This window comes from Rhinatrema bivittatum, chromosome 2 (genome assembly GCF_901001135.1).
Source record: "Rhinatrema bivittatum chromosome 2, aRhiBiv1.1, whole genome shotgun sequence".
Classification (NCBI taxonomy): Eukaryota; Metazoa; Chordata; class Amphibia; order Gymnophiona; family Rhinatrematidae; genus Rhinatrema; species Rhinatrema bivittatum.
This window is the reverse complement of record NC_042616.1, coordinates 594,439,303-594,458,557: the sequence shown is the minus strand read 5'-3', so window position 1 is coordinate 594,458,557 and position 19,255 is coordinate 594,439,303. Positions and strand designations below refer to the sequence as shown.

Sequence of the window (19,255 nt, the reverse complement as noted above, 5' to 3'; positions counted from 1 at the left end):
AAGACATCTCCCGTTCCAGATTTGAAAGTGCCTGCCACCAGCACAAGGAGTCCTGGAGGGGCGAGGTGCCTCAGATGAGATCCTGGAGGTTCTGAGTGGCTTGGTGCCACTGTGACCTCAGGGTCCACTGGGCTTTGTGCATATATAACTGTCAAGGGAGTGACATGAGCGGTTGCAGCCATACTGCCCAACCACCTCAACATGTGCCAGGCTGACACCTGCTAGCTCTGTTGAATCTCTGCCATGATGGTGGCCCTTTGATAAGGTAGGAAGGCCTTGGCCCGAGTCATTTCTATAGCAGGGCTCCTATGAAGTCCAACTGAAGTGACTTCAGGTAGTTGACAAACTCTGGTGACTCCAACACCTGGATGCAGATGCAGATGACACAAAATTGTTCATAGTAGTTAAATCACAAGCTGATTGTGATAAATTGCAGGAAGACCTTGTGAGACTGGAAAATTGGGCATCCAAATGGCAGATGAAATTTAATGTGGATAAGTGCAAGGTGATGCATATAGGGAAAAATAACCTATGCTATAATTACACAATGTTGGGTTCCATATTAGGTGCTACAACCTAAGAAAAAGATCTAGGCGTCATAGTGAATAACACATTGAAATAGTTTGTTCAGTGTGTTGCAGCAGTCAAAAAAGCAAACAGAATGTTGGGAATTATTAGAAAGAGAATGGTGAATAAAACGGAAAATGTCATAATGCCTCTATCGCTCCATGGTGAGACCGCACCTTGAATACTGTGTACAATTCTGGTCGCCGCATCTCAAAAAAGATATAATTGCGATGGAGAAGGTACAGAGAAGGGCTACCAAAATGATAAGGGGAATGGAACAGCTCCTATATGAGGAAAGACTAAAGAGGTTAGGACTTTTCAGCTTGGAGAAGAGATGGCTGAGGGGGGATATGATAGAGATGTTTAAAATTATGAGAGGTCTAGAACGGGTAGATGTGAATCTGTTATTTACTCTTTCGCATAGTAGAAAGACTAGGGGGCACTCCATGAAGTTAGAATGGGGCACATTTAAAACTAATAGGAGAAAGTTCTTTTTTACTCAACGCACAATTAAACTCTAGAATTTGTTGCCAGAGGATGTGGTTAGTACAGTTAGTATAGCGGTGTTTACCTGCTATTAAGTTCACTTAGAGAATAGCCACTGCCATTAGCAATGGTAACATGGAATAGACTTAGTTTTTGGGTACTTGCCAGGTTCTTATGGCCTGGATTGGCCACTGTTGGAAACAGGATGCTGGGCTTCATGGACCCTTGGTCTGACCCAGTATGGCATTTTCTTATGTTCTTAAGGTCAAGTGCATGGACTTGACGGCCCCAGCCACTCATCCAGATAAGGGAAAAAAACATGCACCCCCCCAGTCAGGCATTTTGTAAAGACCTGTGGAGTTGCTACAAGCCCAAACACATGATACTGAAAGTGCTGTTTTCCCACCACTAATTAGAGATACTTCCGGTGACTTGGGAAGATCTCGATGTGGGTGTACATGTTCTTCAGAGTGAGGGAGCATAGCCAGCCCCTTTTTGTGTAAAAGGGGGATCAAGGTGCCCAGGGAAACCATCTTGAACTTTTCCTTTCTGATAAATCTGTTCAAGGCCCTTAGGTCTAGGGTGAGATGGAGTCCTCCTGTTTCTTTGGAATCAGGAAGCACCTGGAGTAAAGTCCCCGCCTTCTTTGCTTTGGTGGAACAGGCTCAACCATTCTGGCAGTTAATAGGAAGGAGAGCTCAGTAGTATCTCCTGATGCACTACCGGCCCCCAAAACAGGCTTGGAGGGCAAACTGGTGGGGCACCCAATAGGTTCAATTGGTACCCTTGATGGACGATGGAAAGAACCCACTGGTCTGAGGTTATTCTGGGTTTGCAAAGTACTGCAGCTTGCACCTGACTGGCGGATCCATCACCCTGGGTACCACTAACTGGACTGCACTCCCTACGACCCAGTCAAAACCCTGTCCCTGGAGTGGAATGAGGCACTGGTTGAGCCTTGGGAGCTCTCTGCTGCCTGAGATAGCTGTGGGAGCCCTGATGCTGCTGATGGAAACAAGGGGGTGGAGGATATTACTTCCTCTGGTGAAAGACTTCCTCTGCCCTGATCTCACCGACCTCCTAGGAGAGGACAACAATAGATCCGGAGTGCTGGCAGAAAGTTGTTAGAGGGTTTCATAATGGTCTTGAAGCTGTGCCACCACATCCTTCACCTTACCTCTGAAGAGATTCTCCCCAGTACCCAGCACATCAGCAAGTCTCCTTTACCTCCAGTCAGAGATCAGAGGCCTGCAGCCATGCCATTCTGTGGGTGCCGATTCCCACTGCAGAGACCCCTGAAGCCATCACAAAAACATCGTAGATTGCTTGGACCTGTTTTCCCTCACTCTAGGCCCTTATGCACAAGCAACATAAAGGTATCCTGCTGCTGCTGAGGCACTTGCTCGGCCACCTCCTGCACCTCCTTCCAGATGTCCCGTGAGTACTGGCTCATGCCTGGTGCCAGTTTATGTTACAATGTGAACCGATATGATATCCTGGATGAATGTCGGTATATAAAAATTTTAAATAAATAAATAAATGTACAGCTGGTAGGAAGCTATGCATGCAATGAGCATGGCTCCCTGAAAAACTCTCTTCAGAGCATCCATCGCTCTGTGATCCTTCCCCAGAGGGTGCCGAGGAATGGCTCAGAGACCACTTGGCTCTCTTGAGAGCGGATTTGATTATCGCTGATTGGAGGGGAAGCTATGGCTTATTGAACCCGGGAGCCTTCTGGATGAGGTAAATCCCCTTCAGCCTTCTTATTCAAGGGAGGCACCATGAGGGTTTGTTGTTCCCATATCCTCAGTAGTAACTCCTTAAGAATGTCTTGCACCAGGACTGCCAAAACTTCCTTAAGAGGCTCCATGAACTGGAGGATTTCAAGCATTTTGTGCCTGGCATCCTCCTCTGTCAGCAACTGAAAAGGGATTGCCTCCATCATCACCAGCACAAAACCTACGAAGGTTAGGTCCTCAGGTGGAGATCCCCTTTGCTACTCTGAAGGAAAAGGTCTGAGAAGAGACCTTCAGAGCCATCGGTGGAGAACTCCATAGGGTCATCTCCCCAGGGGTCATAGAGGCCCTCATCCTCACAGACACCAACAGGGCAGGAAATCCTGGGTGCTTGGCCTTCGACCAGAGATGTAAGCACTGGTGAGGCTGGACAGAGGGGCTGCAGGCCCTGGCATCTCAACTGGCCTAGGAGGAGTTTACTCCTCCAAGGAACCGGCTAAAAACACTGTATTGGCAGAGGGAGGGTGCGTTTTCAACAGGCATCAATGCCAACCTGGAAACAGACACCAGCTGGGTTGGTAATGCGCAAATGGGCGCATGGAATTTCACCAATAGCAACTCCGAGATTGACTGTGCCGGCTCTGATGCTGTCTGTGCCACAGGACTGATGTCCTGCATTGCCTGCCGGCTGAACTCGCCTCTCAAACTCCTCTGATGCCAACACTGACTGGGAGGAAGGAGGTGTGACCAGATCCTCTTTGAAACAGGAGGGGAGGATCTGTGACTGGCATCTGGACCATGGAAACTGTTGTGGACTACTGGCACTGATGGAGGACTGGCACTCCTCGTCACGGGGATACTTTGGAGGCACTACTTATCTTAAAGATTACTCACCCAGGTTTTAATCAATTGACCTAACCCCAAGAAATCACCTGGTATCTCTCTCTCTCTCTCTATCCTTAATCAAATGTTATTGCGTATTCTATATTTTATATTTTTTTTTTATTAGAGATTTATTTATTTAGAGATTTTTTATATACTGTGGCACGTGCAGCACATCACCTCGGTTTACAGCAAACAGTAATGCAGCAACAGGCTTTACAATCAAATATTAAATGGAGCAAAAATAATAAAAGAAAAAAAAAGAACAAACAGCATGTTTAACAGTTAACTAAGCAAATAAATGTCATTGACGTAAGAGTAACAGGGATTACCGAGAATTTGATCTACATATAGCATTATACAGTAGCGAGCGTTTCTAGGGAACAAGTGCAGGTAGGATGGGAGGGGGAATCAGGATGGAGGTTAAAGAGCGACGTATGCGGCCTATATGGGGCCCAGTCAGTCATGGGTATGGTTTTTTGAACAGCCAGGTTTTTAGGTTTTGCTTAAATTTTCTGTGGCATGGTTCCTGGCATAGTTCAGAGGGCATACTGCTCCATATTGTGGATCCTGCTTTGATGAGAGAGCGTTCTTTTGTAGATGCATGTTTGGTAAGTTTAGGGGAGGGGATCGGCAGTCTGGCCTGATGCAGCAATCTTGTTGGTCGGTTTGTCTTCTTGAAATACAGGTGTTCGGAAAACCATTGCATGTTTCTGTTATGAATAGCCTTGTGTATTAGTGTAATGGAGTTGTATATAATCCTGGATGCAACGGGTAGCCAGTGCAGAGACTGAAGAGGAGTGATGTGATCGTGGCGGTGTGTGTTGGTGAGTATGCGGGCAGCTGCGTTTTGTAGCATTTGTAATGGTTGTAACGTGTTTTTTGGTAAGCCTAACAGTAATGCGTTGCAGTAGTCAAGCTTTGACAAGATTGTAGCTTGTAGCACTGTGCGGAAGTCGTATGAGTGTAAGAGAGGTTTGATACGCTTTAGTGTATGGAGCTTGAAGAATCCATTTTTAACAGGGGCAGTGATGAATTTTTTAAAGGTGAGATTGTTGTCAATGATGATACCAAGGCTGCGGACTTGTTGTGCTGTGGGTGGGCAGACTTGGATAAGGAAGTTGTGTTCAGAGTGGAGTTGTTTGGAGGTGAGATGACGAGCAGCTCAGTTTTGTTGGTGTTAATGGCCAAGTAGTTGTCAGTAAGTAGTTTTTTTATTTCCGTGAGTGCCGCATTCCATGTGTCCAGTGCATTAGTGAGAGAGCTGTTTATAGGTGTGAGGATCTGCACATCATCTGTGTAAATGAAGTGTTGAAAACCCAGTTTTGAGAGTAGTCGACAGAGAGGTGTGAGATAAATGTTAAACAGAGTTGAAGAAAGTGAGGATCCTTGGGGTACTCCTTGTGCGAGGATTCTTGGCTTGGATTCACATCGTCCACTTTTAACACTGTAGGTCCTATTGTTCAGGTATGATTGGAACCAGCGTAGAGCTGTGCCGGTAATACCTATTTCAGTGAGGCGGGTGATGAGGGTGTTGTGATTGACAGTGTCAAAGGCAGCAGATATATCTAGAAGGGCAAGAATGTATGAGTGGCCAGAGTCTAGGGCTTTTAGGATCGACTCTGATAGGGATAGTAGAAGCGTTTCCGTGCTGTGGTACTTTCTAAATCCATATTGGGATGGGAAGAGTAATTGATGCTCGTCGAGGTATTCGGTGAGTTGTTTATTGATGATTCTCTCCATTATTTTGGATAGGAAGGGGAGGTTTGAAACTGGATGATAGTTCGCTGGATCAGCAGTATCTAGGTTTGGTTTTTTAAGGGTAGGTTTTATGATGGCATGTTTGAGCTGAGAAGGAACAGTGCCCAATAAAATCGATTTGTTGAGGATCTTTGCAGTGGGTTTTGCTATAGTAGTGGGGATTGAAAGTAGAGTTTTAGTAGGCATTACGTCTGCGGGGTGCAGTGCTGGTTTAATTTTTTTCATTATAGTCTCGACTTCTGTAGGAGAAGTAGTCTCCAGGTTTGTAAGCTTCGTTTCTATGTTGGCAGTATGTTCTAATTATGTTCTTAATAATTATGTTCTTAATTATTGTGAGGAAGGGTGGTGGTTTCATATTTTACTAAGTGGGCACTCTCCATGTTGCCTCTTAGCACTTCGATTTTTTAATCATTAACTCACCTCCTCCTACCTCCCATTTACTAACAAAGTATTTTTTATTGAAGAATATGGCAATAAAATTTGTTTGATACTAGTAACTAACTTTATTACTTTTTTATTTTACTAGTGCGCACTTGCCTCCTGATTATTATCCCCGTCAATAAAACATGGTTTTTTTATATTTTTCTTTTTTACTTAGCTTGTTAAGTTGTTTCCTCCTCTTGAAAATATAATATTCTGAGAGTCCAAGATGTTGAATGGTAACGATGTTGACTTGTACAAGTTTCGGCACGATGCCTTCCTCAGGAATTATTTCTTTTAACCTTTTTTTAAAAACTCTAACAGTTGTTAACAAACTTGATCCAAAGCATAAGAAAATGACAGAAGACGATGACAAATAGAAAACTCTAAGGCCCTGTCACCCTGGGGAAGCTACAGGCTCCCCAACTCTCATCTGCTGGAGTCAGAAAGATACTGAGCTCCAGCAGAGGGTGTACTGACTTATGTTCTGACTCCATCTGCTGGACGGGGGACATAACCCACCGTCTGGACTGATCCTGGTACGTACAGGGAAAACAGGGCTAACTTCGTGAGAACTTATAGATAAAGCTGAGGAAGACTTAAAATTTAAAATTATTACAAATAACAAAAATAAGAGTCAACAAAATTTAAAATTATAAATTATAAACAACAATTAGCAGACAACAAACTCGGAGTTACGAGTTTGTTGTCTGCTAATTTGTTGTCCGCTAAAGTTACATGTAACAGGGAAGTGAAGGAAGAAGATGGGAGAGTAGAGGAAGAGAAAGGGTCCACAGGCCTTGAGAAGGGCGATTAGATAAGAGATTAAAAAAAAACCAAAACAAAAAAAAACTATTTACAAGAATTCTGAAGAGAAACTATATTCTAAAAAATTAACTGAAAGTTTAAATAGAATTAGGGTCCAAGGTTTCAATGGGGGGGTGAGGGTGGATGTTTTTTGGGAGAGGGTATTGTTATGTATATGCCAGTTTAAATAGCCAAGTTTGTAGTAGTTTTTTTTTGTTGGGTTTTTTTTTTTTTTTTTTTTTAAGGTCTTTGTACAGTGTTCTTGGCATAGTTCGGGGGGCATTGAGTTCCATAAAGTAGGTCATGCTATGGAGAAGGTGCAATCTTTAGTGGAGATGTGATGAGTGAGTTTGTGAGAGGGTATAGACATGGATCCTTTCTAGGCAGCTCTGGTTGGTCTGTTGGAGGTGTGGTAGTGCAGGGAGTCATTAAGCCAGTGAATATTCTAGTTGTGTAGCATTTTGTGGATAATTGTGAAGGTCTTGTGAAGTATTCTGGAGGGGTTCGGAAGCCAATGGAGATCTCTGAGGATTGGCGTAATATGATCTATATTGCGGGAGTTGGTGAGAATTCTAGCAGCTGCATTTTGCAGCATTTGGAGAGGTTTGATGGAAATTGTGGGAAGGCCTAAAAGTAGGGTGTTGCAGTAGTCAATCTTGCTAAATATAATGGCTTGGAGGACAGTTCGGAATTCATAGTGATGGAGGAGGGGGTCTTAGTTTCTTAAGGACCTGTAGTTTATAAAAAAAATCTTTAGTGGTATTATTGATAGTTCCCCCCCCCCCCTCCCCCTTCGGCAGCCATGGGCGGGATGCTGAGTCCATCTGTCTACAATAAGGAAAACTAAATTCAGGTAAGTAATTTCTCCATTTCCTAGCATGTAGCCAGATGGACTCAGGACCAATGGGATGTACAAAAGCTACTCTCAATCAGGGCAGGAGGCTGCCCGTGGTCCAGATAACACTGCCCTTGCAAAGGCTGCGTTCTCCCGGGCCTGATCATCCAGGCGATAGAACCTGGAGAAGGTGTGCAAGGAGGACCACATTGCCACTCAGCAGATGTCGACAGGAGACCACAATCTAGTTTCCTGCTCATGAGACTGCCTGAGTCCTAGTGGAATGAGGTTTAACCTGAAGGGGTAATGGCTTTCCTGCCTCCACATAAGCTCCTGTGACCACCTCCTTAATACAGCGAGCTATGGTAGCCCGCAAAGCTGGTTTGCCCTGCTTCCTTTTGGATCAGTTCTGAAACTTCCAGATACCACACCAAAAGCCTACTGACATTCAAATAGCGGAGGCGGTTTTCTTCCATGTCCTTGGGCTTATCTAGGGATGGCAACGAAATGGACTGATTCAAATGAAACTCCGAGACTACCTTGGGCAAGAAGGATGAACGGTACGAAGCTGTAACGCTCCTGGAGTCATCCAGAGGAACAGTTCCCGACACGACAATGCCTGTAGTTCAGAGATGTGATGTGCAAAGCAAATAACCACCAGGAACTCAGTTTTCAGGGTTAATAAATGCAAAGAAAGACTGCGCAGCGGCTGAAAGGAGGGCCCTGTCAGAAACTCCAATACTAGATTCAGATTCCACAAGGGAACCGGCCACCTTATGGGTGGCTGGAGGTGCCTCACTCCTTTCAGAAAATGGGCCATGTTCAGATGAGCCGACAGGCAGGTTCCGTTCACCTCGCCCCGGACCTTCAAGGAGTTAAGGGTTAAACCTTTATTCAAGCCGCCCTGCAAAAATTCCAGAATTAGTGTGATTTTGACCATCTGAGGGGGAACACCGCATTTCTCATACCAGGCTTCAAATACTCTCCAGACCCGCACATATGTTAGGGATATAGAGAACTTCCGCGCGCAGAGTAAGGTGGCAATTACTGCTGCCGAATATTCTTGCTTCATCAGGCGAGCCCTCTCAAGGACCAGACCATAAGAGAGAATAGAGTTAGATCTTTGTGAAGGACTGGTCCCTGCTGGAGCAAGTCCCTATGTGGTGGGAGGCACGGGGGGGGGGGGGGGGGGGGGGGTTTGTCTCCACTAGGAGTGTCCGCATATCCACATACCACGGACGCCTGGGCCAAATTTGAAGCTACTAGTAGGACTAATTCCACGTGGTGCTGCGCATGACCCTGCCTAGGAGGGGCCACAGAGGGAAGGCATATAGCAGCCCCTCTTCTGGCCAGGTCTGAATGAGAGCGTCAATCCCCAGGGTAAACTGATCTCTTCTACGACTGAAGAATCGGGGAATCTTTGCATTGTGAGATGCGGCAGCAGGTCGATGGACGAGAGACCCCCAGTGATATACTACCAGCTGAAAGGCTTTGGCCGATAACACCTACTCTCCTGGATCCAGACTCTCCCTGCTTAAAAGTCTGCTCTAACGTTATCTTTTCCTGTGATGTGGGAGGCTGAGATCATAAGGAGATCTATCTCCTGTGACACTTGCTGGCTTTTGGTTCTCCCCTGGCAGCTGATGTAGGCTACCGTTGTTGCTTTGTCTGACATTATGCGGACCACTTGACTCTGGAGCATGTGGCTGAATTGTAGACAAGCCAATTTGACTGCTCAGGTTTCTAGGCAGTTTGTGTTCCAGAGGGCCTCTTCCTTGGTCCAACACCCTAGTCCGTCAGTTCCTGACAGTGAGCTCCCCAGCCCAGAGGCTCATGTCTGTTGTGAGGACCAGCCAGTTCAGAGGGGACAAGGGTACACCCCTGCCCAGATGAGCTTCCTGCAGCCACCACTGGAGCCGAGAGCATACTTTCATCAGTAAGTGAAGGCAAATCAAATAGTCTTGAGAAGGTGGGTTCCAACGTGAGAGCAGGGAGCGTGGAATTGGTTGCATGTGTGCCCTGGCCCACGGCACTACTTCCAGGTCGCTGCCATTAAACAGAGAACTTGAATATAGCTCCATACTGTCTGGCATATCGTGTTCAGACACACTTCAGACATCAACTTCCTTATCCGGGTGGTCGGGAGGAAGACCTTGCCCTGCTTGATTTCGAACCAGACTTTCAGATATTTCGAGGACTGGGAGAGGTTGAGACTGCTTTTGTCCAGGTTTACGACCCAATTGAGTTCCTGAAGCAAGGTCATCACCCAGAGACTCTCTTCCACAGACTGCCTGGATCAACTTGTCATCCAAGTACAGGTGCATCAGGATTTCCTCTTTTTTTCAACGCTGTCACTACGACCACCATATTCTTGGAAAATGTTCTGGGGGCAGTGGCCAGGTCAAAGGGCAGTACCCAGAACTGATAATGGTGACCCAGTACCACAAAGTTTAGGAAACAATGTTCTTGCCGGATTGGAATATGAAGGTAGGCCTCGGATAGGTCTAGGGAGGTTAAGAATTCTCCTGATTATAAGGCCATTATCATGGAGCGTAGGGTTTCCATGTGTAAATGAATCACTTGTAGATGTCGGTTGAAGCTCATGAAGTCCAGGATAGGGCTAAAGGAACCTTCTTTCTTGGGTACGATAAAATAGATGGAATAATGCCTCGTATTTTCCTGGGGTGCAAATACTGGGATTATAGTCCTCATCCTGAGAAGCCTTACCACCTGCTTCTTGTGCTGGGAGTGGCAGGGAGATATCCTTCTCGTACGACCTCCAGTACCCATTTGTCCGAAGTGATCTTGACCCACTGTTGGTAGGACAGTTGACCCCCTATCAATTTGTTCCGAGGGTGGGTCGGCAAAACTTCATTGTGGGGTTTGGGATGAGCCTGAACCTCTTTTGGGCTGCCAACTTTGAAAGGACTGAGACCTCCCAAAGGACAGAGACCTCTAAAACGTCGTTTCTATAGGGGTGAAAGCATTGGGAGCCCCTGGATTGACCCCTCATGGGTAAGGGGCACTGTAACTGCTCTCTTCTGGAAGCTGGGGTACTGGAGATTCGCCCCATTTACTGGCCAGCTTTTCCAATTTGCTTCCAAAGAGGAATGATCCTTTAAAAGGCATCTTTGTGAGATTTGCCTTGGAGGTTGTGTCTGCTGACCAATTCCGCAGCCATAGCTGTTTTCTGGCCGCCACCACTGAGGCCACTTCTCCGGCGTGGGGGGTTCCATAACTGCTCTGGAATTTGCCCCAGAGTCACCCACCTCCCGAGAGGGGAGAAGGCAGGAACGAGCTACCAGGACAAGATGAAGCAATCTAAGGTCATAGCTATCGCATCAAAGGCCTATTTAAGGATGGCCTCCATCCACCTATCGTGCCCATCCTTTAAGGCCGCTCCTCCTTCCGATGGGATAGTTGTTTGCTTAGAGGCGGCACAGACAGGGCATCCACTTTAGGGAAACACAAACATTCTCTCACTGCGGATCCAGTGGGTATAGAGTTTCTAATGCTTGTCCACTTTAGAACTTGCTTCTGGGGCTTCCCATTCCAGGTCAATCAACTCCTGGTTGGCTTTGAGTACTGGAAAGTAGCAAGAAGCTTTCCGTAGGCAAATCAGAACGGGATTCTTCTTTGATTCCATGATAGAGTTCACCCCAGGAGCTCCCAGCATCTTCAGGGTCTGGGAAATCAGGGCCAGCAATTCATCTATGTAAAAACCATAACATGGTCCGATATGGTTCTAAACCAGGGGGGATTTCCGAGTCCCTCCTTGGTGAGCAGAGGCATGCCTAGAGGTCTGCCGATAGGACTGGGAGAGGGAGGGCTTACCGGCTGAGGTTCTGTCCAGATAGGAGCAAGTGAGGTAGCAGACTGCGCCTGCATGAAGGCTTTGAATGTATTACACCCAAAAGAAGGTGGCTGCATCCATGCCTAGCCCAGGAGGTACTGGGATAGGTGCCGCTAAATTTCTCTCCCATGGATGATCCAGTCTCGGGGTTACTCAGATCCAGGGTACTTCCGGTTAAAGCTGTGGCTGACCCATCCTCTGAATGGGAGGAGCTGGGCTTCCTCAGTGCTGACATAAGCAAGAATCCAGGTCAGACTATGCAGCCCTAACATAAAAAGCAGTGCAGAGAGAAAGGCGTTTATGTTTCTTTGCTGCCAGAGCCACTGGCGACGGTAACTGTGTTCAGATGGCTCACGCTTAAAATTTTATGCACACAGATTTTGGGCACCTACGCGGGCCAGAGTGAGGTGCACGCAGCCCATGCGCCTGGATTTACTTGTATTCTACGCCTGGTAAGTTATGTGCATATGTATGCGCACAATGTGCTGCGCGCAGGCTGGGCGCAACATTATGCACCAAGCGCATGCGCAGAGACGACACACACTGCGTGTACTGAAGCTCTATGGTGGGCAATACAAGCACAAACGTTTGCAAGATGGCGCCACCACAGCCTACCACTCAGTTTGCCGACCAAGCCTAAATTGGGGCCTAGCCCACTGAGGGGGGGCGCTTAACACGCTCGGAAGCCCACTTCCCCTTACCCCAACGGGATCGGGAAGGACGTTGGTATGGCACGTCGAACAAGGAGACCGGAGGAAGTCTTACCGAAACTCCTCCAACATCTCTGAATCAGGAGGAAATCCTCTTCTCTCTCTCTTTTTTTTTTTTTTTTTTAAAACTTACCTGGGCTCAGCACTTATTGGCTGAGTACAGAGACTGTCTCTGGCTGCGGGGAGCCAGGGCTTTGGCCATCACCACTCTCGGCTTCCTGAACCCGCTGCCTTTCAGCTGCTTCATCAGCAAAGTCCACACCAGAATTGGCTCCTGGACCAAGGCACACCTCTGAGGGATCTCGGAAATCACCTCAGGAATTCTCAACTGGGGAGGGCCCTTTAGGTATCACCGCAAGACAGCGGGGCTCAATCTTTCCTCCAATTTAAAAGTAGAATTTCTTCTAAAAGGTACAGTGATCCTCATAGGGAAAGCATGTCTGCATCAGCTGGAGACTGAGAAAAACTGAAGGGCTGCGTTCACTGCAGGAGTGTATCTAGGGTGATGTCAGCTTTGAAACCTGACTCAATCTCCATCTGCTGGCAGGGGAGCATAAACCCATTGGTCCTGAGTCCATCTGGCTATATGCTAGGAAATAGGGAATCTAACTGTGGCAGTATAAAAATGTTAGAGAGAAAGCCATCTGTGGGAATCTGAGGTGAAAGCAGTTAACGTAGCTGGGTTTAAATAAGATCCTGGAGAAGACTATAAACCACTTCTAGCCGCATAGAAAAAAAAAAAAAAGGTCTCCCCCTGGATATGAGCAAGAAGGATAGCAAATGTTGCTTACCTGTAACAGGTGTTCTCACAGGACAGCAGATGTTAGTCCTCACATATGGGTGACATCACAGGATGGAGCCCAATCACGGAACACTTTTGTCAAAGTTTCTAGAACTTTGACTGGCCCCTGCTGGGCATGCCCAGCATGGTACTAAACCTGAAGCCAGCAGGAGTCCCTCTCCAGTCTTGTTTAAAGCTACAGGAAGTGCCAAAAAATAAAATAAGAAAATGTAATGAACCCAACACCGAGGGGCGGCGGGCGGGTTTCGTGAGGACTATCATCCTGCTGTCCTGTGAGAACACCTGTTACAGGTAAGCAACATTTGCTTTCTCACAGGACAAGCAGGATGGTAGTCCTCACATATGGGTGAGTACAGAGCTGAGGATGTCAGAGAAATGCACCAAATGTACCCAAGATGTGCAATAGGCACAAGGACTGGGGTGGAATTTGGTAGAGGGCATCCTGAACCCTAAGGGGCAGGCAGAAGGGTGTTGGTACATCAAGTTGTAAAAAGGTTTCGCAAGACAGAATGGCCAAAGATGGAATCTTGTCTTCCAGCCTTGTCTAAGCAATAATGGGCTGTAAAGGTATGGAGAGAACTCCAGGTAGCAGCCCTGCAAATGTCAGGAAATGGCACCAATCGTAGGTGTGCTACTGAAGTCGCCATGGCCCTCACAGAGTGTGCCTTAACACAATCTTGAAGTGGAATTCCTGCTTGCTGATAGCAAAAGGATATGCAGTCCGCTAACCAGGAGGAGAGAGTCTGCTTACCCACAGGTTGCCCCAATTTGATAGAATGGAAAGAGACAAACAATTGAGTGCTTTTCCTGTGGGCAGCTGTACGGTCTAGATAGAAGGCTAGAGCCCATTTGCAGTCAAGGGTATGCAGAGCCCGTTCTCCTGGATTGGAGTGAGGCCTGGGAAAGAAGGTAGGTAGTATAACGGATTGATTAATGTGAAACTCTGATACTACCTTAGGTAAGAACTTAGGGTGAATACGGAGTACTGCCCGGATCTGCAGAAGTTTAGTGTAAGGCGGATAGGTAACTAGGGCCTGTAACTCACTAACTCTGCGAGCAGATGTGATCGCCAAAAGAAAAATCATTTTCTGTGAGATAGCGAAGATCACAGGATTGGAGAGGCTCGAATGGTGGTTTCATGAGCAGACCCAAAACCAGATTGAGGTCCCAAGAAGGGGGTCGGAGGGCGTAAGTGGAGGCTTGAGGTAAAGCAAGCATTTCAGAAAATGTGTTATGAGGGGTTGTACTGAAATAGGAACATCCCTGACACCTTTATGGAAGGCGGCCACCGCACTGACATGCATTCTGATGGAGGACGTTTTCAGACCTGATTCTGACAAGTGCCAGAGATAGTCTAGAAACGTCGTGGTGGAACAGGTAAAGGGATCAAGGGATTGAGGAGAACACCATGACTTAAACCTGTTCCATTTGTAGAGGTAAGACTTTCTCGTGGAAGGCTTCCGTGAAGCAATCAGGACACGGGAAACTGGCTCCGAAAGGTTAAGTGGCTGAAGAATTAATCTTTCAACATCCAGGCCGTCAGGGACAAAGCTTGAAGACTGGGCTGGCGCAGGCACTCATCATTTTGAGTGATCAGAAGCGGGTCTGTTCCCAAGGGAATGTGCCTGTGAATGGTGAGATCCTGAAGTATTGGAAACCATACTTGGCGAGGCCAGTGAGGTGCTATCAGGATCATGCGTCCCTTGTCCTGACGTAACTTCATGAGAGTCTTCGAGAGAAGTGGAAGTGGAAGGAATGCATATAAAAGACCGGTGGCCCATGAGAGGGAGAACGCATCTCTTGGCTGTGCGTGTTGGCTGCGAGTGAGAGAGCAAAAGTTCTCTACCTTGAGGTTTTGAGGTGACACAAAGAGGTCTATGCGAGGTAGACCCCAACGTTGGAATATTGCGTCTGCTACTGAGGGGTTGAGGCACCACTCGTGCGGATGGAAAGCGCGACTTAGGTTGTCCGCCAACAAATTGTCCACTCCCGGCAAATAGGTGGCCCTGAGGTACATCGAGTGGGAGAGGGCCTCCGCCCATATCTGCGCAGCTTCCTGACACAGTAGGAAGGAGCTCGTCCCTCCCTGTTTGTTGATGTACCACATGGCCACCTGGTTGTCCGTCTGAATCAGGATGACCTGATTGGAAAGGCGATCCTGAAATATCCTGAGAGCATATCTGATTGCTTGAAGCTCCAGGAAACTGAGTTGGTGTTTGACTTCCTCTGGAGACCAAGTTCCTTGTGTTTGCAAATCGGTCACATGGGCTCCCCAGCCGAGATTGGAAGCATCGGTGGTGAGAATTATTTGAGGGTCAGGAGCCTGGAAGGACAGGCCTTGGAGGAGATTGATCTGATTTTTCCACCAGGCTAGAGACTGATGGAGTGCGTCGGTGATGTGGACTGTGGTTGATAGAGGTTGGACGGACTGAGTCCATTGTGACCTTAGAGTCCACTGCATGGCTCTCATGGCCAAGCGGGCCATTAGGGTAACCTGTACTGAGGACGCCATGTGTCCTAGTAGGATAAGGAAGTGGCGTGCAGTCATGTGTTGCTGAGACTGTAGCTGGTGTGCGAGGGAGATGAGAGTGAGAGCTTGCTGTCGAGGCAAGAGGGACCACCGTTAAAGGCGGAGTCGCGGCTCCTGATACCCGTCTGGGTGAGGGTTGCCTCGGTGACCCGGTCGCAGAAAAGGTCAGTGCCTTTTCTGGACGGGGTTTCTTCAATGGCGGCTCGGATGATGGCGAGGTAGAAGATTTTCCTTCCTCGATGGTCCGAGACTTGCGGTGTCAATGCCGATGTTTCTCTCTATGATCCCCTCGGTCCTGAGGGGGGGTAGAGGTAGTTGAAGGCCGAGAAGTCGTCAACGCCGGACGGTCACCGGCCGATACTGGCGCGAAGTGGACGGTGCCGGTTCAGACGACGTCGATGCAATAGACGGCATCGGAGTTTGAGAACAGAAGAGAAGTTCCATTCTGGCTTTGCAACCTTTTGGTGTCATTAAGGCACATTTGGTGCAAGTCAGGACATCATGCTCGCATCCGAGACACATTACACAGACTTTATGCGGGTCTGTAATGGACATGGTACAAGTACAGTCTGGGCACCGACGGAACCCCGATGCCATGGCCTTTGAAAAATTTAGCCGCGGTACGGTCGACGGCCAGTAGGCCGCGAGGGCCAAACTCGATGGGAATCGACCGAAAACGGGTAAAACTTACCGGAGTACCGCGGAATCAAAAATTTGAAGGAGGGACCCCTGTGGGGTATGAAAGTTTTTAGTACTTCCGTGAGGAAAATTCCTGTCAGGAATCTCTGTGGAGCTCCTTAACCCGCGTGGCTACTGCTGCGCGGAATAAAGAAGACTGGAGAGGGACCCCTGCTGGCTGCAGGTTTAGTGCCATGCTGGGCATGCCCAGTAGGTGCCAGTCAAAGTTCTAGAAACTTTGACAAAAGTGTTCCGTGATTGGGCTCCATCCTGTGATGTCACCCATATGTGAGGACTACCATCCTGCTTGTCCTGTGAGAATGGACCTTTTCTTTGGGATCCTATTGGGTACTTATGACCTGGATTGACCACTATCTGAGACAGGATGCTGAGCTTGACAGATCTTTGGTCTGACCCAGTATGACAAACACTGAGAGGACCAATGAGGTAGCAATGCACGAGGACTCCCTTCTAGGGTTTTCTGAGAGAGCTTCCTGTGTCAATGCTGTTGGATGATGACACCCACTTGTGTAGCCAATTCATCTTCCTTTTTGATGAAGAAATCAAGTCACACTTCAATTTCCCCCAATCAGTCATTCTGTACTACTGCAATAATCTGTGCATGCATGTTAGGGCTTAATAACCTGTTACTCTGCGTTCACATGCAACCTATGCTTCACACTCCTGCACTCACCTTTTAAACTTGACTTGTCCCTTCAGATACTGGAACAATATGAGATACTGTAGCAGGATGTGGCGGCGGAAGTTACTATCACTCAGCTGTAAATCCATGAGCTTCAAAACAAAAAAACAAACATGACAACTGTTAAGCACTATGTATCCTATAACCACATCATTCTGAGGACCAGCCCATATGAGAAGGATGGGTTTTTCTATGATATAATAGGACTCTAGTTTTTACAGTATTCATGTAGAAGGATCTTTAATTCATTCATTCATAATAAAATAATTACCCTTCAAGTCTGATTAGCAAAGTAAACAATATATACAACCAACATCACTTATCACCCTTCAGATATTCGGCTACAGGTCATGTGTTTCGCTCACTGTGTTTGACTTCCATTAGATGTCTAACCTGGTTATGCCCTTTGAGTTTCTGACTCCAACAGCCCCAGAATCCACCTTGATCCCCCTTCCTCCTTGAAACAAATCTTGATCCCTTTCTATTGAAATTCCTAACACAAGGGAGTCTCTTACATACACATTAACAAAAAAAATCTATTTACAACTTTTAGTGTGCCTTTTGGAGTTGAAAAAGCAGTTTGTTTTCTGTTGCTCAGCATGAAATATGAAGCTTCCCAGGAACAAAACATGCAAACAAAAATATCAAAAGCAACCGGGTACATGATTTTAAAAAGTGACCGGTAATGAGCATTCTTGCAGGAAGGACACTGGAAAGCTATTAGTATAAGTTATTCTGGGTATTTGCAGGGGTTCTGGTGGGCTGAAGCATGCTGTAATCCCATGGGACACCACATATTAGGGTCCTGCTCCAGAGGTTTGGCATGTTTTCCCAGGAAACATGTTTAATGACCAATATCTTCCACTAAGTTTCAGTATGAATTATATTTCTTATCACTTGTTATATGTGCCTGCTTAGAAGAGAGTAATAGACAATTGTAAATAAATGAAAGTGAACATGTTAGAAGAGAGTAATAGACAATTGTAAATAAATGAAAGTGAACATGTTATGTTATGTTCTTATGTTAGTTTATCATCCACAAGTATACCTGAAATCATGGAGATGTTTTCCCACTGTCAATCAAGAAGTGAAATCTGTTGCTTTTGCTTCATGTGGGAGGTTTGTGTGCTTTGGGACCAACCAGGATGAGTTGTATTGAAAGTCATATCATGCTGCACGGTCTGTACAGCAATAGCTTTTACATGAGCAGCCAGGGCCAAATTTAGCTGTCATGCATCCCTAGGCCAGAGTGGCAGTCCCCATGCCAAACTCTGCAGTTCATGCAGTTTGGGGGTGGTCGGAGGTAGGAGGAGGGGTGAAGGCCTTTCAGATATAATAAAATCCCAAGTCATGTACCCACTTGTACTGTACATGCCAACTGTTTTATTTAAAAAAAATTATACACCACTATAGGCAAAGTTCAAAGTGGTTTACATAAACTAATAAAAACAAAAATGTACATAAAAGTTAACATAACCAACCATAACTAAAATGTTCACCTAACATGAATTAAGCTGAGCACTCATTCCTCAAAAGCCAAAATGAGTAAGCCAAGGCTGTACCTACTTTTTCACTGGTTAGAAACTTAGCAAAATATACATGCTCTCCTTCAGCCTTCAGATCTTCCAACTTCTTTCTAGAGGCCTGTGTATCATCCAACTTGTAGCTTTTAAACACAGCCAAAACCTCATCAGAATACTGAAATTCAAAAGGGCATCTCTTACTGGAAGATGCAAGGGTGGGAAGAGATTCTTTTATTTAATTGCTAATGGAGTAACATTTTCAGCACTGAATATTTTTATTGCATTTTGAACACTACATTAAATCATAACAGTGAGAATGAAACTGGCAGCCTGCAACACTACTGCTGGAGACAGAATACTGGCAGGCTGATGTCATTCCTCATATACCTTTGCACCGACATCAGTGAGCTTTGATCTCTGTCTCCATCTACTGGTTGGCTTGCTTAACCCATCTGTGACGGACTGGCCTTACTGGATGAAGAGGAAGTCAGCATTGAATCATACTCTTCCCCATCCCAGTGTCATGTGCCCACCTCATATTATGATGGTATAGATAAATAATCCTCACATATATACTAGTCAGATACCGCTTCTGAAATCTTTGTCAAGGAAAGGAAAGAGAACCAAACCATGTGAAACTGGTCAGTCTTTGTATGCTGTGCAACAGCTTTTTCAAATGCCGTAACCTGAGTAATTCGATCCAACTACTCAAGAACATGCTGCCTTATATTCTGCCCCCCATTCAACACTCATTTTCTGTGTCAAAGCTATATGCTACCTCTCTTCAGAATGCTTCTGCATAATTACTTTATCAGCTCCAGTTCTATAAGGTAACAAGTTACAGAAGGCAGGCCTCTACCATAAGCTGGTCAGCCAGTATGCACGTCTACCCATTAATACAACATGCTCTTAGTATTTTGAATTAATGCTTCAAGTTAGATATTTTTATTTGCAATTGTATG

The 19,255-nt window shown here is 46.4% G+C and overlaps 1 protein-coding gene across 2 annotated transcripts in view; it reads right to left on the bottom strand.

Annotated features, from left to right (window-relative positions):
* The window catches only part of THOC1 (THO complex 1), a 191,480-nt gene that overhangs the window by 96,134 nt on the left and 76,091 nt on the right, over positions 1-19,255 (bottom strand). For both annotated transcript variants that reach the window (XR_003854773.1, XM_029591099.1), the window contains exons 11-12: positions 18,337-18,468; positions 16,762-16,862 (exon numbers count right to left, since the gene is read on the bottom strand). Coding sequence is in view for 1 of the 2 variants with exons in the window: in XM_029591099.1 (XP_029446959.1) it covers positions 16,762-16,862; positions 18,337-18,468 (233 nt within the window). In the remaining variant the exon portion in view is untranslated. The remainder of the gene's footprint in view (positions 1-16,761; positions 16,863-18,336; positions 18,469-19,255) is intronic.